The 25,072-nt window shown below is 41.5% G+C and overlaps 1 protein-coding gene across 4 annotated transcripts; it reads right to left on the reverse strand.

The window, feature by feature from the left end:
• Positions 1-21: 21 nt before the first annotated feature.
• On the reverse strand, positions 22-23,576 carry NSG1 (neuronal vesicle trafficking associated 1). Of its 4 annotated transcripts, none has more exons than XM_068188673.1 (5): positions 23,322-23,576; positions 22,732-22,883; positions 18,899-19,015; positions 8,255-8,365; positions 353-3,006 (listed from the first exon to the last, which is right to left on the reverse strand). In XM_068188673.1, exons 2-5 carry the CDS (start codon positions 22,858-22,860, stop codon positions 2,806-2,808), a joined length of 558 nt encoding a protein of 185 aa, XP_068044774.1. In that variant the 5' UTR covers positions 22,861-22,883; positions 23,322-23,576; the 3' UTR covers positions 353-2,805. The 4 variants fall into 4 exon arrangements, with proteins under 4 accessions (XP_068044777.1, XP_068044774.1, XP_068044776.1 ...); XM_068188675.1 differs by having other exon boundaries at positions 22,732-22,886; positions 23,322-23,565; XM_068188674.1 differs by having other exon boundaries at positions 22,732-22,972; positions 23,322-23,565.
• Between the last annotated feature and the right edge of the window lie 1,496 nt (positions 23,577-25,072).

Consider the following 25,072-nt stretch of genomic DNA (forward strand, 5'->3'; position numbering starts at 1 on the left):
TGACTTTTTTTTTTAGAGGAGTGGGGTAAAACAGCATACCTATGTATTTTATGCATTTTCTCATACCTCTATGATGGAAATATTTTCCAATAAATAAATTGTGCACATATCCATTAGTACATTCATTTTAAATCCCTGTATCAAACATCAAACCATGCTTATTCTCTGGACAACATAAAAGTCATTGAAAGAGCTGTGAAGAAAGCTACAAGCTGGAGCAGACCTTACAGAAGAAAAAGCAACAATACTGGTTTTGTCACAGCCACAACAATACTGGCTTTGCACACCTGTGCTGTGCAAAGTCCAGCTCCCATCCCAGAGCAAGAGAAAACTGTTACTGTGCAGAAGCATCTACGCTGTCTCAGGCGTTTATTTCATCACACCACTTCAGTACACAGTGATCACTTTGCACATAAATGACCTTTACTTCTAATCCTTTGAAACTATTGTCTCAGAAATCAGCTTGATCTAATGGTACTAATAATGATAAGGAGTCAACAAAAGAGTTTTACTTGTAAGTGAAAAGAGAGAATACAACACAAAGAGGTTGTGCAGTGAAACAGATGTTCTGGGATGCTGGAATAAAGCCAAAGGATAGACAGTTAAAGTCAAACTCCTCAAAGACCTGGAAGCAATTTGTTAACTAAAAAAAGTCTTAAAACCAAATGTAGGTAAGAGTCAGTAAACTCCCTCCTGACAAACTGGACAGAAAATGGCTTTGACTTCAAGAAGCATAAACAATCTGTTTCTCCAAAATCATAAGGCTTACTAATTTTTATTGTTTATTGTTACGAGGAGAAAAAGAAGTGTTTCTCATCAGTGTTTACTTTTGCATTAAAGTTTTTATTGTCCTAAATGTAAGGGGACGAGATGTATCGTGAATCATTTCTATTTAGAACAGTCTTGGGAAGCAGACCTTTCCATCCTGTAAAATCTGAATGTCCTCTATAAGTACGTTGATATTAAATGTGTGTGTTTTGCTGTCTCTCTTCTGAAATGTATTATTTATACATTTTATGCAACAGGTAGCATCATTCTTATTCTTTACTATGCACAGAGTGAAAATGTCAAAAGTTACATGTGAATCAATTATATTCAACAAAACAGATGCCTGTTAGAAAATGCAAACATGGTATGTTTTAAAGATCTTAAAATAAGCTTGGTATTTTTAATTGTAATGAAAAATTTGGCACATAGTTTATTGCTTCTTAGGCATTCCACATACCATGATGGCTTAATAAAAAGCCTTTTACAGCTGCACTCTGTAATGCACATTTCCTATCAAATTTAGAGCACTGAGTCATAATGGTTATTTTTACTCTATTGGGATGACAGGCTTCTGCTGGAGAAAAACAGAAGTAGAGCTGACCACATTTGGTTCTACTACAGATCTTGAGAAACAGCCTATACTGATGTTTTCCCTTAATTTTTGTACAGACTCTAACAAAAAAAGGAACTTTTGACATGTCCACTCTACCTTGTCCCATTCAAGTTACATGAATAAAAAGGCAACTTGCTGGCCCAGATGCTTCACACACTTTTGTATGTTAAATTAATAAGATGTCTTTTTATAATGTATATTTAAGATTTATAATAAAAATGAAAACATGATTTCACACAAAGAATAGGTAAGTTTGTAATTACAATGGAACTTAAACGTGCATCCACAATACTATGTTCTTCTACGTCTTTTCCCCTCCCAAGCCATACACAAACAGTTCTACTCTTCAACTCTGTTTTCCATGGAGCTTTAACAGCCAGTTGTGGTATCTAACAAGCTGCTGTTTTAGTTGTGATGCTCCATGTTTTAAAAAGCATCAAACTGCAAACCATACATAAACAGAAAGCTCTTTTTAACTAATAGAAAGGGAAAATGTGAATGTAATACAGGAGAAAATTTAGACACATTACTCTTTCAGCTGTATCCAACAAATGACATAGTGGACTATATGTACTGTGAATAGGCTTTCTGCCTCTTTAGTATGATCAAAAGATGTAATTTCTCATTAGAACATCCTGAACTGTGTATTTTTTACACTATCCTCAACACCCACCACTAAAACTGCCTGTGTTTTTCCATAAGTCTATCTAGTTTGTGTTTCAGTGCACATCCTTACCAAGATGCTAAAGCCACAGTGGAAATGCAGTTAAATCCTGCTGACAGCAATAAGAAAACATTGAGCATGCCTTGTTGCAGAGAACTTCATTATCACTTACAAAAACAGTAAAGGAAATGTAAGGAAAAATGCGACCTGACAGTTTCTTTCTCCATACAAGTCATTACATTATGCCCGATGTCAGTGCTGACTACCATTCTTGCTTGAGCCCAAACTAAACATTACTTACAGCTTTCATCTAAACAAGAGATCACTCTAGTTATGGCTGGGGTGTTTCAGTTTGCAAAATGACAAAGAATTCCAAAACTTAATTAATTATCTGTTCAGACAACAGAACGCATGATTTATCTAAGATCCAAGCCCTGAAAATCCAGTGACAAAATCTATCAGTATCCAATAAACTGCAAGAACATATCTAACACTGGATTTTTTTTTAACATTGAAAATGGTGTCAAAGCTCTACAGCAATGCTGATATGCACCTGGGGTTATGCCCATGAATGTTCTGCAGCAAGTTTTTGTTTTCAGTTTTTTTCTTTTTTTTTTGCAAAGCAGTATCAGCAAACAGAAGCAGTTACACCATAAACATGAGTAACCTCTAAATTATCCATAATTATATTTAATGAAAAGTTCCTTGAAGTCCCTCAGTTACCTTCAAATGACATAGTTTTAATAATTAGCTTATCATCCTAAGCTGATTTCTCAGCAGCTTCAGTCTCCTGTTCAGACAGTTTCTCTTCTGACAGTACTGTCATCCACGGGGACACGGAGCGCGTGATGGTTTGTTTGGCCAGGTTGTAGTGGTTTATGACTGTGTAAAATTTCCCTCGAGCGCTGGAGTCTTGTTCAGAGTAGTAGTTTTCCAACCCAGCTGGAATGCACTGATTATTCTGAAAAGAAAATCCATTGCTTAGATTTCAGATATAGCCACCCCCCAATACATACACAGGAAGTAGATTAGGGTTTTCTTCTCCTTTTCCTTTTAGTCTAAGCCAAGAGTCACTCTCTGTGAGTCAAGATGCAACATACGTCAATTAACTACAGTATGGTCCTACTGTGTTCAAAATGTTCTTCCCTGCAATCCTTAAACTACTCATGCATTTGCCAGGAAGACCAATCTGGGTTTATATGCCAGAATAATTAACATACAAGAAATGTGCTTGCCTAAAATTATTTTGAGAAAGTATTCAGTCTCCAGTTCCAGCCACATTTTGCTGTTTATTCCTGCCCACCAAATTCCAAATGTTTGGTTTACAATTACAGCTGTCTGTATCATACTGTTAGATTAACTTCAGGCAATTTGCCCTGGTGTTTGCAGTCTGAGGGACAGAAATTAATAGAGATATATTGGTGCCAATGTATGAACAGGTTTACATCCCAGTAGCTCACACATTATAGGGAAAACTCTGTGGGTGGCCAAGCATATGTGCAAGTGTTTACACGCATACAAAATACTTCACTCCTCATTGTCAGAAAGACAGCCAACAGGAGGCTTTTAAAAAGCTCTCTAGAGCTGTGAGACTACATTATTTTATTTCCCAAGACTGTAGGAGCAGTAAATAGAACCTGCTAGATGCTCAGAGCTTTGGAAAGTGAAATAGATAATTTAGAGAGTAAAATAAAAGTCAAATCCATTTTGCTGTCATCTTAAAAGCCAAAGTGAATGTGCCTGTGCAGTGTGTTTGTTGCAGGTATCATCCAGGAACTCTTCCAGTCATGGTGCAGGAAGAGCCTACAGAGCAGCTCGTTGCACCAAAGAAAAAAGTTATTCAGGCATATACTGTGACCTCCAGGCTTTGCCCCAGAAGGTCCTGGGGTCTCTGTGCAGGTCCTTTTGCCACACTGGCTAGTCCAGGCAGTCTTGCCTGATACTTGAACATGTTAGGGCAGTCACCTGAGCAACTGAATTGACTCTTGTAAGCTGGAAGGAGCTGCAGCTTGAGGAAAAATTCATTTAGTCATTTCTACTCTGGCTGTTTTGAAAAGAAACAGGGCATTCAGTCTTCTTGCTTCCAGCACCAGAGGACTAAAATTTATAATACTACAGCACAGCAGCTTCGAACTGCTGCTGTTCTCCTACTCAGCAAACAAAATTTTATATTGGGAATTTCTCACCAGAAAAACACATGCAAAAATTCCATGGGTTTTAGGACCAGATTCTACCTTAAAAGTGTCCACATTTACTTCTGAGTTGACTTTTGTCCATGTCAAAAAAAAAAAAAAAAGGCATAAATAAGCACGAGTAACAACTGTTTCAAGTGGTTTTAAATCATAAAGCAAAAGATGGGTGAAGATCCAGCAGTTTTGGCTTAATACAAAATTTGCCTCCTGAAAAGGAAAAAGATCATCAAAAGGTATAAAAGAAGAAAGGAATACTTGCCTAAACAAGAGGCCCACAGGTAGCCTTAGAACCTGTCTGCCCCTGCCAATTCAGTCACTGTCACGTGTGGTGGCTCAAAGACGCCTCGCTGTCACAAGACTGACAGCCCTCCCACAGCCAGCACCTCACTGGCTCGGACCCACGCGTGTGGCAGAAGCCTCAAAGCGTGTCAGACTCACAGGAGTGCCCAGAGTTTCCATGGCCACCCTGGTTCCCTTTTCTGTAATCTTCTGTCAAGGCAGCAGCTGGGGCAATTCTCCCTCCCAGTTTTGTTGAAGTAGCACCACAAAGCAGATGAGGGTTAACCCTGGCTAAACAGCACCCGTGTCAGTTCAGCACTGTAAGTCAACAGGGGCTTTCCCATGCTCATAGTCAATGTGTTTGCCAGCTGCAAGACTGGGACCTAGATTTATCAAAACATAATCCAGGAATATGGAATAGAGCTATTTGATGTGCATATTCATATACATCAACCATGTCATCTTCTGGAAGTATTATCCATGTTTTATCTGGGATAACTGACACTACTGATGTGATAAAATGACTAAGAAGCACATAGACACAGACATATGTGTAGTGATTATTTCACTCAGTCATGGGATGTAGTCACAATTTTAAATATTTAAAGTGGGGAAAGGAACACAATCCATTGTATTAATGAAATCTGCCAAGGAAATTCAAGCAAATATAATTATTAAAGCTGAAGACAAGCCAAGATTACTGACAGTCTGAAAAAAAGCTGCAGAATCCTATGTTGCCTTCTGAAGCAATTTGGTTTGTAGCAGGAAAAATGACTCAGTAATGTTTTTTGGTTTCTTTTTTTTTTGGGGGGGGGGGGGGGCCTTGTAGTCACAAACATGCAAGATGTCTGACCAAAGAGCCTAAAGAAACAGACATCAGTTTCCCTCTTGACTGCATTTTTGTTCCTGGGATTTCATGCTTCTAGAAGAGATGGGAAAACAACCTCCCTTTTTACTCATTGCCCCTTGTGCACTGCCTAAGGAGAGCCCCTTGGATTAGTTCCCAGTCAAGGCAAACCATGCAGCTCTCAGTGACTGAGTGATGGGAACTGCTGCTGATTCTTACCCTGCCATTTTCAGCTATATAGAACATTTTTTCCATCCTTTTTATTTGTTTCCATGGTTCCCAGGTGAGAGAAGAAAGAAGGCCATGAGGAGAAACTGGGATGCTCCACCGTGACTTGCCAGTCTTTTTTTTTCAAAACCCTTCTATTTGGAAATTAATTACAGGTTATGGCCTTTGATGGCAGAGAAAACCCTGGTTGCCAGTCTGTATCTAGTTGAATTAAGATGATTCCTTTTGTTCCTTTGACATGAAGACCCCCGTGGAATTCACTTATAAATAGCATTTTCTGCCACGTTAACTTTGCTGGGTCAATAATTCCCAATTTAACAGATGAAGGTGTGGTCTTCAATGCACTGAAATGACTTTGCTGTACTGTCCACAAGTCTGTCAGAATGCAGGTGCTTTGGCAACAAAAGGCAAAGGGTAACGGATACAGTACAGAACATACTGAAACCCTGGGGAAATTCTTCAGGATGCAAGTGCACTCAGGTTTTTGTGGTGAGTCTCACCAGTAGGTTCTGATGAGTGCTCCAGAGAAGCAATCTGCACAGCAGTACTAAGGCTGTCTCAGAAAGCTTAAGCAAGCACAGAAATAAGACTGCTGTACAAAGGAAAATGAGCACCTTTTTAAGCACACCTTCATGCCCTGGAGGCGTAGTACAGCAGAAACCTTTGGAACTGCTCCATGTATGAGAGTATCAAAGCAGAGAAGAGTGAGTCTGACTCAGAGCTGTGGTTAGCTCAGCCTTTATGCAGCGATTCCTGCAGCACCAGGCTTCCTGAGGCAGGTACACCTTTGCCCTTAACCAGGAAATCACATCAGCATCTAAAGCCTGGAACATCCAGGCCATGTCATGTTGTTGAGTCCACCTGAAACAGGAAGCCAGTCCACAGAAACATTGGTCACAAGGTGACAGACTTCATGTTTCCTAAGACATATGTGCCATGCTATGCCATCACATATCATGGACTCTCCCAAAAAAAGATGGAAATAAATACAAAGTCATTTTAACAGTGGTGGTTTTCAGGCCTTGTGTCATTTGCCAACATCCTTACTCTGTAGAACTCTTTCTTAAGAGGTACATGATCAAAAATGCTCTGTCTCCTGGCATTATACCATCAAGCAGCTGGAAACAAAAAAACAGCTTCAAGGAAACCACCAGGAGGGTAACCATGATGCAGCCCTGTGCATGTGCTGCACCTTATGAACAGAGCATGGGCTATGGGACACTCTGCCTAACTTCTGTCCCAAACACGGGACCTGAAAGAGAGAAACACAACCAGACTCTGGTCCCAGGACAACTGAAATATAGCTGAGAAAATGTTCTTTCCTTAAATATTTGTGATACTGGTAAGAAAAGCCACAAGAAGCCAGAAAGCTCAGCTCAAAGGAGAGAACAACTTGGTGTGAGAGGAGGCAGAAGCAGGAGGCTGTTGCTAGACTCACACAGGTACATATAACTGGTTGTTCCTGTCAAGTGAGGATCACATCAAGACAGGCTTGAAAGGAACGTAACAGTCCATATTCCAAACTGCTCAATGCCAAGAGAAAGCGTAGGGGAAAAAAAGGCCTAGTGTCCCCTGGGACATGAACACAGAGGGGTTTCAGTGCCTGTCTGTGGCAACACAAAAAGCCAAGAGCAGAACCAAAAGCTGGATCTCCTGAGTTACAACCAAGTATTCTAACCACAGTATCTTTTGCCCTTAAACAAAGGGGAAGCAGTAACCAACTGAATGCTTGAACCTAAATTAATCCAAAAGGGCATCACTGATTATAATTTTGAACTAGATTCTTGTAAGATATTTATGTGCTTGAAGTGACAGATAAAATACTGAACAGGATTGTTGAGGAGTGCTGAGGCAGCCATCCCTTCTTGAATCTGTTGAAGTTTGCACTGGGTACCCATTTGATTTATTACATGACTAAATATTATTAAAAAAATTAAAGGGAGGAATACTATTATCACTGCTACTTTTCTTACCTAATTACAGCCAAGTTCAACTGCTAAATTTACAACTGGGAAATCAATGTTACTTTCCTGACTTTCAGCTCAGGTCATAGCAAAGGAGCCAGCACCACCATCTCACACAAATAAAGTGAGCCCAGCCTCCTTTTGGTAAGAACCAGTATTTTTTACAATAAATGTGTTTTCCCTTTTTTTGGCATCACTTTTGGCAGTAGGGCTCAGAGGTCACTGTTCTAGAACAAGAAGTTCTTAGTACAAAAATAACCCTGAAGTAACTCTACTACTCTTAATGAGAACATCACTCTACTTTTTCTTTGACACATATTCCAGATTTTTTTTCTCCACTTTTTATCATTTTCTCATTTGCTAAGACACAGTAATTTGGAGGAATGTGCAACATTAAACCATATGACCCATAAATGAGGGCTTTGTCCAGACAACTGCAGGTGAAGTTAGAGAGACACCAGTGTTTAGACTTTTGCTATATTTTCAAAGTTTAAAGCGTTAGCAAAATAGCACTATTAATATTGTGCAATAGTATAACTTCAATTATAAATTACAAAGCAAAAGCATAGCAGGAAGCACACTAACCTATGTAAAGAAACACCAAATCTATGCAAACAGCATGCCTTAATCAAGGTTATGCCTAAAACAACACAGAATATTACATACTCTACTGTTTTTCTAGAATGGGTATCAGTTTACCTTGAAAACAAATCCTTCTGGACAGGTATGATCATACTTGTAAACCTTGTAGACTACCAGAAATACAACACACGTTAAGAATGCAAGGGCAAAAAGGACCAGCACAGTTACCTGTAAAGAAAAATAAAACATGCTTATGTTAGTAACGCACTGCTTATTCTATTGCTGCTTGTTACTGCAGGCAGCAGAAGTCAGCTGTGAATGCACTTTACAGTAAAATCAAGCAAAGGATAAAACCAGCTGCTTAATTATTGAGGGAGAACAGAGAAGCAGCACGTAAGTGCTTCTACCCTGCCCTTCTCAGAAGGGGGATCATCTGGGCAGTGGCCCGTTGCCTGTGTAGTGCAAGGCTTTTTTTTTATTGCATTTCTGTTCAAGGCACATGAGGCCAGGACACACCAAGGTAGCCTGTGTCTGCTGTTTTTTCAGTATGTGGATGATTTAAGTCTAAGTCTAATTTATGTCAGCTGCTAAGCATGTTTGTTTTCCCTGTGCCTGTCCAAGAATGGAGTCAGGTGATAAAGTAGCACAGGTGTCATCCAGAGGTGACTTGCAGGGCATGGACAAAGTAATGTCTGCCCCCTCTTGTTAGGATTAGAGGTCGTTGCACCTGCTCTGAACTTGGGGACAGTTACACCAGTAGTCTGCATTCTTGGTTGCTCAATACTCCTTACTTTATAGGTTGAAACAGAACTACTTCATCACACAGAGCCTGTGTGGAGTAGTTGACTGCCAGATCCATAAGGAAATACCCCATGTTCAGCACTGGGCTGGCCTCCAGGAGCTGTGTTGCACCTCTTTCCACAGTGCTCATAGAGAAGCCATTACACACAGCCTTACATGGCTTTTCACCATGTCCTTCAGTACCTCTCTGCCCCTGAGCTTGGGCTGCAGAGAAGTCCAAGACACACCTTAAGACAAACCTGAAATCAGTGTCAGGACCAAGCTAACCTTTCTCAGATATAATCTCTGAGCAGCTGGAGACCAGCAGCCTTCTGGTGTGTCACAAGACAGAATTACATCACCCGTTGGACAAGAGAAAGCACAAAATTTTGTCCAGCAGTTACAGTACAAAGCTCTCTAATTCAGACCCATTTTTGTGGAAGGTGTGAGCTGAGCAAATAGCATTCATTACCTGGCAAAGTATCCCAGATATGTGTTTTTATTATTCTAAAACTTCTACTGATAGACAAATTAGTAGGTCACAGAGACTACATGGTAAGAGTGATTGAGATGGATTTTCTTTTGGCAAGTTAGGAAGAAGCATGTGCTACAGCATGAGAAACAATAATAAAGAGAAACAAACAAGATTATATGATTAATTTTTTAAAGCAAAGCATAATGTGATCTAAATTTAAAGTGAGATGAGTAAACCAGCTATATACACCTCCTGAAAAATGAATTTAGGCATATCAAGGTCAATTAATTGAAACAAGAATAATCTGGTATTTGAAAAAGCCAAAACAACAAAAAGTTGTAGCTTTGCCTCTTGGTAAAAACAACCACCATACAGTCCCTTTTTGATAAACCTCTGAACTAACAGAGTTTACAACACTGCAAGCTGTGTCTGGCAGTGGTGTTAGGACATTTCAGGACAACAATAAACTTAAGGGACTTCTCATCCTGTGCAAGCAAATCTCATCATAGGCAGACAATAGCAAGTACTATATTTCCTGGCTGAAACAAGGCTGAGTACAAGGTTGAGTGCTGTGTGTTGCTGAAGCCAACGATTTAAAAAGGATTTTTGATAGAAAAAAAATAAGCAAATAAAGGGAAGGCTGGAGTAGAGGCGAGGAGAACTGCAGATCGAAAAGTAATTTAGCAGCAGAAATATAGATATTAATGTAACAATAACAACTGAAATGAGATATGGATCAACATGTCCAGCTTCTCAACAGTCACTGGAGTACAAAAAGAAAAAAACAGTATTCTTAATTAACCTCTGAAAACATCACACTGACGACAATTGTCATATCTAATTAGCCTTTCTCCAAGTTTATTACTTGTTTGCATACACAAAAATTAACATGATAGTTCACTCTGTCTTGTCAACAACATTCTTACATCTCCCATGCCTCAGTATGTCCTGCATGAATCCAAGAGACAAAGTACATTTTCACCTTCCTTTCTGGTCACTCTCTGTGGCCCAGTTTAATAACAACCAATGTAACACACACACACGTCCCCATTCCTGGCCCAGCTGTGCCCTAGCTCAGCCCTTCCAGTAGGTTTTTTATCAGGCTTCTGACTCCACACAGCCTTCAGCAAAAGCTGCTCCCTTTGGGAACACAGGCCTGTGACATGGGCATCAGGCAGAACTGCTGTGGCACACATCAACTCGGCTCATATTTGTCTCCACCACAGATAGGAGCTAAGAGTTTAAAATGTTTTGAAAAATATATTTGAAAAATATTCTATAAAAGAATTTTAACCATGTTTCCTGGCCCTTCCACAAGCAGCCAGTAGTAGAATTATGTTATTTCCCAGCTGTAACCATTCTGACATATAGATGAGGTCTCAAGAACATACTAACAAGCTGTTTTGTAATTGAGACTAAATGTTAAGACAGTAAGAAAAAACTGTATTTCCACAGTCACTGCAGGATCACTTTACAAATCTTCAAAACTGCTCTGAGAAGTCACTGTTTTTTAAAAGAATATAAAAGGCTAGTGTTGTGTTGACTGCTGAAGCCTGGCAAGTTGCAGAGCCATGGCCTCTGGTGATTTGCCGAGACCTGTTTTCAGTGGCAGTGTGGAGCTGTGAGTTCTCACTGCTTGTACAAGTTCTTCCATTGCCACAAAGTAAGCCAGGAGAAGAGTCCTCAGGGGTCCTGCTTCAAAAATATCACAGAATTTTTCTCTCTCACTTACTGTATTTCCTAATGTTACTAATTTTGGTATTAACATGTAAATTTTTACTCTCATTATCTCCAGTGATTTGCAATCACACTCCATTTGCAAATCCCTAATCAAGTAAGCTCTTGTCTCCTTCCTGTTAGGAGAGAAGCTCCCTTCTCTTACTACCCTTCAGGATACGAGTAACTTCTATTTAAAGACAGCTGCAGAGGAAAACAGCACAAGACAGAATCTAGCAATGGAGTTCTTTCCAAGGTGATTGCCATCACCTGTTAATCCAATCCACTTCTCCCTTTTAAATTGAAAATCCTTTTCTTTCTTCTAATAGCCATTTTTATTCATTCTCATAATAACCCACCACTGATGGCCCACATGGACCACTTCTGAACCTGAGGCAGTCAGCTTCTCTCCCTGCACTAACACAGTGCAACCCTACCTCTGTGCCCTCTCTTCCCAGATGCTTCTCAGAAATAAAAGCATGAAAAAAGAGAAAGCTGCAAGCAGCTCTTCAGACCACAAGCAACCCCAAAGCTGTCATTGTATTGCTTTCTTCCACAGCAACTTTGCACACTTGCTATAAACTAGAAGTTATTTTCTTCTTCTTACCAACACACTACTCACAAGTTGCCCTTTTCCTCAGGCAGGAGCAGCTGCCATGCATGGACAAGCATCACTTCCCTTCTTCTGGAAGGAAATCTTGAATCTCCTTTTTTGTGGTAGCCAGCTGGCAATGCAGGACCCCACACAGTACCTTCACAAGCAGAACTCATGTGAATTATTGTGATCATTCACTGCCATGTACATCCTGCAGAACTCCAAGGTGACTGTCACACCTCAAGAGTGATGGGCTTTTAAAATACATTTCTTGAAGTAACTAAAAGGTAGGACAAACAAACATTTCTTTTAACTAGGAATTCAAAGTGTGATTTTGCTTTCATCTTGAGTGTGACATTCAAAGTTAGTTTTAAGGGGATCTGGCAGCAAAATGAAGCAGAGAAGATGACAAGATATTATGTCTGTGGCAGATTTTTGAATAGATTGTAAGTGACGAGCAGAAGAAGGACAACGTCTAGCCAGAAGCCATTAGAGTAATCAAAATGAGAGATGACTAATGAATGAAGTAAGCATACGCAGAGCAAAAAACCTGTCTTCAGACTCTGTAAGCAGTTAGCTGAACAAATTAAACTCACCATATCTGACAACCACACTATCATGTAAACAGCTTGTGATAAGGCCTTTACAATAAGATCTAGCAGATCTTCCCCATCAGTCCATTCTACTTTGCTTCAACTGCAAAAGAACGCAAGCCACATTTTCTTTGCCTGGCTACTGCAGTCTCCTCTTTCCTCACTCCACTAATGTTTATTTAGACTCCCTTTTTAATCAAGCTGGAATACTACAGCAAAATTCATCAACTGTACTAACAATGCCTGCTTCTCTTCACACCCTTTCCTGGTTGTATTTCAAGGCATGCACAAGTCTACCCATTTTGCTCCTCTCAGCTCCATCCATTGTGCTGTTTATTTTATTCCACTATCCCACTAAAGCCTGGGTATGATTCATTTCTCCTCTGCCTTCACTTCTACTTGTCTAATCCTTTCTCTTGCCTGAGATTCTTTCATTAAGCCACTCATACTGTGCTGTTCTGCACCACACTTTCCTTCATGCTTTTTCTTCTGTCAGCACACAAACCCATGTAGAAGCATTCCTTTTATTAGAAGAACTAACAACATATGCAGTGATTTTCACTGCTCAGTCACTGGCTCTTGGTCACATCTCCTCTCTGCTCCACATCTATGCATTACTTATTTCAACTGCAGCCTCTTGGGAACACAACTTTCATTTCTGAAAGGTTTGTGAAGTGCAAGGCACAGACTTGTTGCCAGCACTGAACAAGAAGAGTGAAAACATACACTTACAGACCACCTTTCATAGGAAATTATTTAGAGCCAGTTAATGCTTTGCTCACCAGTAAAATGCAGAGACCTTTGGGGTAAAATACAGCAACTCTGTACAACTACTTAGGACAGGAAATTAAGATTACTGCAATCCAATTTAACCTACAAGAGAATTTTAGGCAGATGGCCTGTAATTACAATAGATTGTGTCTGGCTACATCCCACAGACAAAAATTCATAAAACATTGCATTGACTTTCTTGCTAATGGCCATGACCTCCATTTCACCTCTCTCCACTAAAATCCTGCATCTCCAGCTACACAATGCCCTCTACCAGCACGTTAGAGAGCACAAAAATCAGCTTTCCACTTACCACTGCTTCTGCAAAATTATGTCCTTGTTTGCTATTACCTCAGCCTGTCTGTGGAAATTTAAATTAAAAACATGTCTGAAACAATACACTCAGGGATTAAGAAATGTTAAGAAATGGCATTGTGAAAGAAAAAAGGAACATTTACAGCTATTCATGCAACATTTGACTCGTACTCATTTACACAGCAATGCTGATTACACAGAAGACCCTAGTGCAGTGCCCAGTACTTGCTGTGGGAATATACAGGATGACCTACGACTCCAAACGACAACCAGGTGCCTTGTTTCAGCAGAGTACTTCTAACATCACATGTCATGTTTAGCTGTATGACTGGTATCCATCTACTGAATGCAACTTCTTCACCGCAACATTCCCATCACAATGTTGTGCTCAAAGAGGATGATAGTTTGGGGTCAGATTGTACAGAAAGAGCAGTAGAAATCAAAACATTGTCCCTCTCAAATAGAAATGACAAAGGGGAGAGTGTGCTTACCACAGGAGAGAACTGTCTTGGACGCTTATCTGGAGATGACTGGGAGTAGCAGCAAAAAATGCAAAAAAAGCAGGCAGATTCATGAGGACAGTAAGAGAAAAGAAGCTACAGAACCAGAGCTTATTAACAACAACAGTGCAAGACAACAGGACCACTCTGCAAGGGAATTGATTAATGAAACCTGAGGGACACACTGTTACACAAAACAGGTTAACAAGGCACTGGCCTTGAGAGCCTAGAACTGCAGCTTAACTCAGCTGTTCACAGCAATGTTCCTGTCATCTTCTATCACACAGCACCACATATTGTATTTCTTAACAACAGGGATCTGAGGAAGCAGTTCAAGAAACCCTGTGGCACCAAGATAAGAACCTTACTACCTTCTCATACAAACCCAGAAGATACTACTGAGGCCAGGAAAAAGGCTGCATAATGTTATTACAGAAGAGGAAAGGATATTTAAGTGATGCATCTGAGATCCAAAACATCATCTGTGTCACCTGTGTGACTGGTTCTGTTCCAGTAAATGGATTTCTAATAGACACAGTGGCAGAAGACACCTGACTTATAGCAGGGGAGCTGTGCTAAGCATCCACTCTACTTAAATCTTCCAGCTCTGACTATAAAATTCCTTTCAACCAAAAATTTAGCATGAGGATTGTCAATGTCATATCAGAGAGTATCAAACATTAAAAAAAGGAAAAGTGACAGTTGCCATGCAATGCCTTTACTTGCATCAATTATTTTAAAATGTTATATTGAAAGAACCACCTCCTTTATTTTTCTTATTTGAAGTAGTAATGAAAAAATGTAAAGCCTGCCAAACACTCATACTTGTGAGAAACTTTTCTCCAGTGGAACTACTCACAGGATTAACAGAACTATTAATGACAGTAAGTACCTGTCACTCTTCCAGCACTAAGTGACAGACACAGAATCTACCTAAGGAAGTGATACCTGTACAGGAATCAGTTGAGTTTTGCTCTTAAAAGACTTTTAAAGTGGGAGCAAAGAGCTACTCAACACACAAAGTAATCAGACAGCAGCAAAGAGAGAACTGTTTTCCTTGTTTCTGATTATTTTTGCAGCAATAATAATCACTGGCATTACTAAGAAGAGGTACAAAATTGCTGAGGCAGAAACATGTTTGAAGGATGTCCCTTTTAAGATAGAAAAAAGCCCTGAACAGTTATGATGCATACATTTTGGCAGTCTTGAAGTGACCACGTAAAACTGCCAGAACTGATCTTGAAGTTTCAATTCCTCTTCCATAACTTCATGCAGACATTTCATCAGCTGCTTGCTACTTGACGGGACACAGTTTGCATGGTCTTAACACAGGTAAGCTTGAGGCTTTGGCTCTGCAGTTAGATGTATGCAGAGATGTCAAGGATAAAGTCAGAAGAACTGAACTGCCTTTGAACAGACACCAAAGGCTGAAGGCATATCACAGCTTGGGTTGATTTAAGGGCTTGAAATTTATTATGGAAAATCAGTGATTGCTTTTAAAGTACCTCTAAATGTTCTTTACTGAGGTTTACTCAAAGACAGAAAAAAAAAAAAGTCATGCTTTGCTACAACAGATTTTTTTTAATTGTTGTGTTTGTACACAACTGCCAGCTGTAGCCCAATCGGTGGGTGCCAGAGTAGACATCCCACTACAAAATCCAACTGGAGGTTGTAAAAACACTGCTCTGTCAATGGGGGAGGCAAAGGTTTGGCCTTGGGTAACTCACACCATCAATTTTCTTCTGCCCTAACTTTCTCCTATGTCCTGGTTCACAAGAATCCTTTGTTCTCTGCAGAATGGACAATTTACAAGAGAGAAAAATCTGCCTTGTTCAGAGTTGCTTTCCAGATGTGACGAGCCAACTCTCCATATCAGCCTACACTGTTCAAAGAACAAAAGCAAGACTTCTGTTTCTCAATGGGAAATAATCTTAAGTGTAAAAAATCACATCTTCTTTGGTGTGGTTAGTGCCATAAAATAAATTAAGACAACAGGGTTCTCAGAATCGGGAAATCTTCACATTCTTTTGAGAGATTCTGATTGGAATTCAGAATGTGGCTTCATAGAGGAAAATTATACTTGCAGTTTTCTTTGAAAACATTCTCAGCTCTGTTATAATAACTGTGGTAATGTGAATTGAATGCAGAAAAATACATCTTATAATAGATTATTCACCAGGTGCTAAAACACCAAATTATCTACATGACATATGCACATGGTGGAGTGACTTCATTTGTTATAATGTGTAACTTCTCAAGAACAGCTTTAGATGATCTGCAGTGCTGAATCTCAAAAATACAATATGCTTTGTCATTATTTAAGAAGTACATCCTAGAATACACATGTGAATTATTTGTAAATATGACTGACTCATTTTTAGCACAACACTTGGGCTGTGTCTTGTGGCAAGGTTCTGCATTGGTGATGTACCATACTGAAGTCATTGAAATGGCATCTGAAAGTTTTTTCATGAACACAAGCCAAAGTCAATATCTCACCAGTTAAATAATGCATTTCATAATTACAACAAATATTTAATTTTCAAACAAATATCTTTTTGCTCTCTCAGAATCAACAGCAGAAGTTAACATGATGGTTTACAATTAATAAGGACCCAGGAGAAAACCTCACACCATCAGTACTTTTTATCTACATATTTATGAAATGTTATCAACTATTCATGTAATATTTACTACTGGGAGTGGTGAATACAGCAGTCATCCCCACTGGAGAGCAAGTCAGTTTTCTTTAAAATGTTCCAAGCAGCATAATTCAATACTAGAGTTGTTATAAAGAGATTAAGGGGCATTTTTAGGACCTTAATGTTCTGCATGATCATTGTTTTCAATTAACTCAACCAAAATTTTCCTAATTGATCAATCCCCATACTCTTCTCTGGAAGCCTAGACTTACAGTCACAATGTGAATCACCCTGCAATTCCCAAGAGATAGCAAATCCTATAGAAACCTCTCTCTGATGCAGTAGTTACCTAGCAGCAAAACCTAGCAACCCTGTAGTATGAGATTAATCCCAGAGCAATCATCATAAAGTAATATGAAAGGATATTTTATTTAAGTATGCCATCCAAAAGTATATAAAAATGCAATGCAAAAGTCTTCAGGCTTTTAGCTGTTCAGCTACACAAATTAGAAAAGACTACCCAACAGCACAACAAGCTATTTATTTGTTTTCAGCAAGGTCCTATTTGCTCAGCTCTCCCAACAAAGACAGATAACCCCCCCCCCCAGGTTTACAAAAGGATGCACAAGCCTTTTAAATGTGACTAAGATATTTAAAACCTTTCCTTAGCCACAATTTAATGTTCCAACAAATAAATCCCTTAGGCCCTACTGCTAAACCGTAAGTGCAAAGTTCTTCAGGTATAGGCTCTGCTCAGCTGCTTGGAACCAAAGTCCTGTCAGGGCATTCAAACTAAAAACTGCCTCTCCTTTCTCAGTAAGCATTTTCCAATCACCTTAGTGTGACCAGGACACGCACAAAGACAGTCAGACATAAGCTCTCCTTGTTCTGAACTGTCCATTTGCATTTACCCTACCCTCACCTAAGAGGAAGGGGATTACTCTCAAGGACTGGTACCATGGTGCCAGGAGGATAAAGAGAGATTGTGAGTCAGGATGTAGCGTTTTCCCTGAGGAATGGGATGTCCTTGCCCCAAACCAAGGAACAGGAAAAGCTGGAACTAGGTTTCTTACCTCCTTAGTAAAACCCTACCACACCCCATAACATCTTTTCTTGGCTGTCTGGGGTGGTTCCCCACTCAGCTGACTGGGAACCCACATGCTTCACTGTATGGCTGAAGACCACCAGGTGAATGGCACTTCAAACATTTGTCGCAGCAACACTCTGCAAAGTTCCTTTCCAAATATAGTCTAATCCCTCCTTGAGCCTTCACTTTGTTTGTTTAGCATGCTCTGATTCCACTGAGAGCTGCATATACACTTCTGAAGGTCAGCTTGGGCCTGGGCAGCTCTTAGAGCACTGCTTAGGCACAACAGCGCCAAAATCTCTGCGTGTGCCCTAAAACTCCTATCATGCAGACAGAGTTTAGAACTGTGCAGTAGAAAGACAATCCACACCTTTACTGAAACTCTGTATTTTCCCCTCATACTGAATGTTAGGCTTTCCAAAGGTATTTGTACTTGTGCATTGCAGAGTGTGGATGCCTACTGCTTAAAAATGTTTTGGTATCCTTGGGTAAGATGCCAAATTAGAAGCACTGAAAACCTGCAGTCTTATTGTTAAAAGGATAGGGGAGCATGAGCTGAAGTGCCAACTTTCCTGCTTTGCTTTAATTACACAGAGCAAGGAAAACTATCCTCTAGGGGGAAGGGAGAAAGGATATTCAAGCCTTGCATCAGTTAAGCCCTCAGGTTTCCTATGGGACTAAAGAAGGGAGTAATAAGGGTGTGGACACAATCTCAGTCAGATTCTTTCTGAACTGTCATGTGACAGTAACAGGCGTCACCAAACCGTAAGATTAAATGGATCAGGTAAACGATAGGAAGGAGCTCTGGTATATATCCCTGGTTGCCAAGTCATATATATAACTATAAGAAATACATAATGGACTATGACAGTGCTTTTAAGAGAATGGTTTGGCCACAGTGATAAATAAGAAGCCAAAAAGAAAATAAATGTTCTGGTGGTTCTTGTCCTTCAACACAAACAGGAGCTTTATCCATGCCATGAGCCCTCCCCGTGTGCAGCCCACACACACCCTGGCAAGCCACATTCTGGAGCCCACACACTGACAGAAACGCCTTTGGAATTCATCTGCCAGCGAGGGATTACAACCAATAAAGCTGCAAGATTTGATTTTGTTTCTAATTGTTACATATTGAACTACTGTAACATTGAATTAATTTTTCTCATGTCCAGCTATATCCACAACAGGCACTCTGTTATAGCCAGTTCGGACTACAATCAGCAATTTATTTTAAGCACTTCTGCTAACACAGCTGAGATATTAACATCTTCACATAGTACTGCTTACCTTAAATCTTTCTGAAACCCCTTCAGTGATGCTGATTGTGAATTCAGCTATTTTAGGAGTACGGAACTTTCCCTTCTTGCGATCAGGTTCATATTCTGTTTTTGTTTTGACCACAACCTTTAAGAAAAAGAATGAATCACAAAGTTGTCAACTAAAGCTGGCCACAAAAACCTTAATTATTCTTTAACTCTTCTTTTCTCTGCTTACAAGCACCATCTAGCACCATCTCTTTCCCCTCCCCACTTTGTGTAATTCTTCGTTGAAAGTGCTAAATTATTAATTATTTTTCCAGTATATGAATCATCAACTAACTTACCTCTTAAAGTGGTTTTGATGGACCTACAGCAAGACTTGTTATGCAACAGTTTCATAAAAGTTCCATTTTTTCATCTGTGGTGATACTGTGGTCTTATACTAGGCAGGGATAGGTCAAATCCAAATCATGGACCTTCCTACTTTGTATACTTAGAAAATAGCCACCTCCATTTGCTTCAGGAAATTCCATTAAAGGGATTTCAAACTGGACACCAACAGAAGATTATTGAGGAGTACCCATAAAAATCCTGTAGATGATGATGCCATGTTATTTGATGGCAGGATTTTGAGTTTAAAAAAAAAAGTGAAACAACCCGTGTAGTCTAGTTGCTATTCACCATGTGATAGACTATGGCCTTTGGCACTCTTATTTTTAACATCTGATTTCTGAATTATCAGCTGCAAGCAGCAAGATGCACACAAACCATTGTGTTAATGAGATTTCTTCAAACACCCAAGGCTCTTCAGTTTATTCCTTGCTATGAACTACTGCCCCAAGCTACACAATTTAGCACCTTGCCCATATTCCCAAAATACTCATTACGTCAGTCATATCTCTAGTGTTCTCCTAGGCATTCTAATCATACAAAATTTTCACATACCTAACCTATTTGCCTCATTTTTGCCTTATGCATTTTTCAGGAACTTTTCCCAGGTATTATTCTCAAGCTAGGGTACAGTCTATTGTAGTGATGGTGCTATTACAATTTGCTCCATTTCCTCTGTTTTTCCAAGGAATAAATATCTACTCTTTTAGATTTCTGAAAATTAAATTCTGTCTTTAGCACAGCCCACGGTATTAATAGCAAATACATTAATCACAGAAAGGCTTGGGTTGGAAGGGACCTTGAAGATTATCTTGTTCCAACCCCATGCCCCAAGGTAGGGATCCCTTCCACTAGACCAGGCTGCTCAGAGCTCCATCCAACCTGGTCTTGAACACCTCCAGGGATGGGGCATCCTCAGCTTCTCTGGGCCCTGTGCCAGGCCCTCAGCACCCTCACACAAACCTACTCTCCATTTAAAGCCACTCCCCCTTGTCATGTCACTACATCCCCTTGCAAACAGTCTCTCTCCATCTTTCTGAAATTAAGATGGTGACACTTCAGGTAGCCAGACACTGAAATTACAAGCTTTGGGTTCCCTTAGTGTCACTTCCCTGAGTGGTACCCAGAATGTATAACTGTACCTAGACTCAGTACCATAAAGTTTATTAGTACCATTAGTTTATTATTATTTAAAGTTTATTACTTTCACAGTATCACACATACTTGTTCAGGACATAGGTTTAAAACCTACTTACCTATTTTCAGCCTCAATTAGTAAGATAGTAATATACTATTTAACTTTATAGCTGCCCAACCGCATCACAGAAGTTAACCACCTGATGATTTCTGGAATGCTTTTTAACATCTTAGTTCCCTTCCTCCCTCCTTTATGTTACATAATCTCAGGCAACTCAAATCCCATTCAGCTGACACTGAATGTACAGTTCTAACTGCTTGGTTATGTAATGTCTTCTTTTGTTTAACATATCTAAATATGAATTTAAATCGCTTCATCCCTTTAATTTAGAAACTGTCAAAATCATCAAATCCTTAGCTCTGTAGTCACTACTGTTCAAGAAGTTATGCTTCGCTGCCATGCCGGAGCCTTGCAAGTGGATAATAAGCATAGATACATGAAGGATGTACTCCTGTTCACTGTACATGAGTGTCTGCATACTTCAGAATTTGATCTGTGTATCAATCTTTTCTTAATACTGTTTCTTTTTTTCATGTCAGTTGCTCTGCTCCTGCCTTTGAGTCTCTAACAACCAGTAAAGACACATTGACATGACTAACCAGTTACAGAAGGACATCAGCAGGACCAATAAATTTAATTTCCCCCCTCTATGTTTGCAAAAGGAGAAGAAAGCTAATATACAATTGGACAGTGGAGAGAAGAAGAACCAATCAAATATTCCTTTATTTAAGTTTCTAGCTTAGCTGGACATTTGCTTTCATTCAAGGCAAATGCCATCCAGGTGGGAGGAGTTCTGCCCCATTCTAGTAGGAGCAAATGGGCTGGCACAGAACCCCCTGGGTTCACCACAGAGGCTCTGCTCAGGTTAAAGCTATTACCGTGCAGATCCCTCGTTCAGACTTCTGCTTAGCAGTGCAGGTACAGAACAAATTCCTTTGGTCATTGGTCCTTGGCAATCAGTTCTATCCAGTCACCAGCTGGCAGATGTATCAGACACGGTAAGACTTAGCTTGTTCTAAAGCCTTAGGGTGTGATTTTGTCCTCAGTTACAAGATTTACACCCATGTAACTGAGGGCATAAAATGGACCCTCAGGCTCCTGAACAGCTGTTATGGCTTATTGCATTTATGCCTGCCAACTGGTCACCACAAACAACACAGAATGGTGTTGATAGCAATTAAAATGGAGGTCACACATTTATTTGTATTGCCTACAAGCAACACTCTACCGAGGAAAATTTTACAAGCTGAAACTCTTTACCCTAAGTTAAGATTATGTGAATTTTTTTGAGGTTTGAGGAATGTGTAGCTATCAGTTTAACTAGAAGTAGAATTCAGCTTGTGGAAGACACAAGGCCAAAAATAAAAATTGTATGAAGACCACAAAGCTTTTTATTAGCAGATGCATGTGGGAACTTACAAGTAAGAATCCTATTAAAACAGGATACTGCAAACCCTGAAAAAATCCTACTCTTATGTGCCTCACATGTAGTAGCACTTACTGAATTCTTTATTGTGAGGACAATAAACATATTTACAGGCTATCACATCACCTTTCTAAATCTTTAAAATTAAATCCCTAATAATCAAGGCATGTAATGAGGAATGCAGGAAGCACACTTCCCTTCCAGCCTGTAAGCAGCTCACTGGACGGCCCCCTTCCAGCTACAGAGGATATCTGAATCACCTATTTGGAGGGTTTTGAACAAAATAAATTGCCAAGGAGAAAACTCAATGACCTGTTCTCGTCCCATTATTTCAGCTTGTCTGGGGTTAGCATTAGTTTCTGACTGAAGCACAAAAGGAAAATGGAAGTGCTCTCTGTTGCTAGTATGCCCATGCCCACCTTACAGAGAAATAAGGCAGGGCTCTATTCCCCCATCAGGGGGGCATTTTCTGGACAGAAAAAATTCATATTATTCACACACAATACACAGGACCTTCTAGGTGGAAGAAAGAAAGATACAGAATAGGAAGGGTTATGACAATACAGCATAGATAAGCTTACATTTGTATAATATGTTTCATATAGCAGCACTAAAATCTCTACATGCTTATTGCTAACACTTCACACTGATTTTTAATGCAAATCACCCTTAATGGATTTTCATGAGCTTAGCTGTCTGGATTTTTCCCTAGAGGGAACTAGTATGCCTTGAAATACCCCATATTCCTTGTCGTTCCTAAGCTGCTCTCTACCCATAACCTATTCTTTTGTTGTTTGCCAGAGATCTGGGTGTGATTCTCCAGGGTGGAAACTGAAGCCTACTGTACCTTATCAGGAGGTGGGAACTGGAGCTGATTGACATCCAGGGGTGTGATCAGGGGGATGGTGTCAAATCCATCCTCCAAAAGGGGCTGCTTTGTGCTCTTCTCGCTGAAATTATTCCCCAGTTTCACCATTCTTCCAGGATAGGGGGATTCTTCTGCTGGCACACACAGGCACACACGCAAAGAAGTGCAAAATATCAGAAACCAGACCTTTTCCCAGCTCTCGGGGGACCCGAAATACCTTCTGAAAAAAAACAAACAAACAAAAAAAAACCAAAAAAAACCAAAAAACCAAAAAAACCGTGGTGGTCGCTATCACTCGGTTAGCTACTGGCGTTCTGGGAAGTACGAACGATGACCAGAGCTTCTACTATCAAAATTCACAAAACCCCAACCCAGACGAAGCAGCACCCCAAATCCCCGACACGTCAGCCTGGGGCGAGCGACGCCCGCCGGCGCAGCCCGGCGCGGCAGCGCCCGCAGCCCGGGGATGCGGAGGGCTCGGCAGCCCCATCCCCAGCGCCGCCGCTGCCCTCGCCCCCCTCCCCGCCCCGGGCTCCCCTCGCAGGGCAGGGGCCGCGCTCGCCACTCACCGCCGCGGCTGCCGGCCCTGGCTCGGGGCGCGTCGTTCCGCCGCGGCCGCGCAGCGATGGCGGAGCGGGGGGCGAGGCGGCGGCTCTCCCTCCGCGGGTGGCTCGGGGCGGCCGCAGCGCCGGGGCCGTGACGCAGCCGCCGCCTGGCTGAGGCAGCTCTGGAGCAGCAGCACAAAGGGGCCCCGCGGGGACGAGCGGGCGGCTCCCCCCAGCCGGCGATGGCGCAGCGGCAGCAGGTGGAGGGGAGGGGAGGGGAGGGGAGGGGCGGCGCGTCCCGCCCGGCCGCCGCCCCCCGCGCCCCTCCGCAGGCGGGGCCGCGCCGCGCCGAGCCGAGCCGGGCGCTGCGCTAGCGGGGCCGGCGGCCGCCGCCCTGCCCCGCTCGGCGCTGCTCGTGCCGGGCGCGGCGAGCCCCGGCGGCCCCGGCGAGGGCAGCGGCGGCGGCTCGGGCGGGGAAGCTGCGCTAAACGAGGCGGCGGCGAGGAGCCCCGGCCTCGCCTGCCCCGCCGGCGGCCGCCTGAGCCGGGGCGAGCTCTGCTCCGCCGGCTCCGCTCCCGCCGCTCGTTCCTGCGGGAAGGCACGGGCGTGCGGTCAGCACGGCGGGAGCCCGGCCCGAGCCCGCTCTGCAGCGCGGGGGGACGCGAGCGCTGGGGCCGGCGCAAAGGCGTATTGCGGAGCCTGCAGCCGGCAGGGAGAGGACATCTTACAGCTCGGCTGGCTCCGGGCGGAAAAATCCCGGAGTGATTCGTATTCACTGCGCCGTCTCCTATAACCCAAGGCAACCGGCGTGCTCCTCTTGTAGTCTTGCAGGTGCATTGCTTCCCAGCCAGCGGAGGAAAGCGCTGTGGGCGATGCAACAAGTGCCTGGGATGGTAGGCAGCTCTGAGACAGGAGAGGCAGACAGGTGCTCAGCCTAGAGCCAGTTTCATGCTTCAAAACCAGCCAACCTCTTCTCACAGGTGCCGGCATGAGCAGCCTCTGTGTGGTTTGTTCCAGTTGCTCAATCCAACGCGCATCCCGTTTTCCTGAGATCAATGGTCTGCAATGCTTAAGGCCCTTTCTGGCTGTGGCACAAAGCAAGTCGTGTCTCCAGCTATGGATCATCCTGTCTATCTCATTTATTTCTTCCATCAGTGTTCTGTCCTGAGTAAATAAAGTGTAAAATACGCTTGTCTTACCTGAGTAACATTTCATAAATCATACTTGCCTGTGTTAAGTAGAAGGAAAAGGGTTTCATTTTATATAGAAAATTGCACCTGTGAGTGGAAATGAAGGAGTTTCTCAGAAAGCAAGAAACACTTGAATTATTTAATTTTGGCAAAGCCCTTACTTTACAAGTGTTCTTGAACAGAACAGATTAATAACCCACAGAAGGATGAGTGTAATCCATTCATTTGTATGTGAAGCCAAAGTCATTCAGAATCCAAATGACATCAAAAGTCCAAGTGATGATCAGAAGTGTATTTGACAGCATACTACAGGGAGCCCAAATAACACAGCAAATGGTTTAACAAATTGACTGACTAGATGCTTTCATCTCTAGCTTTTGTAATTTTATATTTGAGCCCCATTGGATGAAGATTGTCAAAAGCTTAGGGCAATTGTGTATTGTGTGCCTGAGGAAGTGTCAGTATTGGATTAAGATGAATGGATTTAAATTCCCCAGCTGGCTGGTGAGGTATTTTTTAGTTATGTGAGCATGTGCACAGGTTACTCTGTTTTAGTGTCTGTTGTAGAGAAAAGGAGAAATTTGG

The sequence above is a fragment of the Anomalospiza imberbis genome, chromosome 4 (genome assembly GCF_031753505.1).
Source record: "Anomalospiza imberbis isolate Cuckoo-Finch-1a 21T00152 chromosome 4, ASM3175350v1, whole genome shotgun sequence".
NCBI classification, from domain to species: domain Eukaryota; kingdom Metazoa; phylum Chordata; class Aves; order Passeriformes; family Viduidae; genus Anomalospiza; species Anomalospiza imberbis.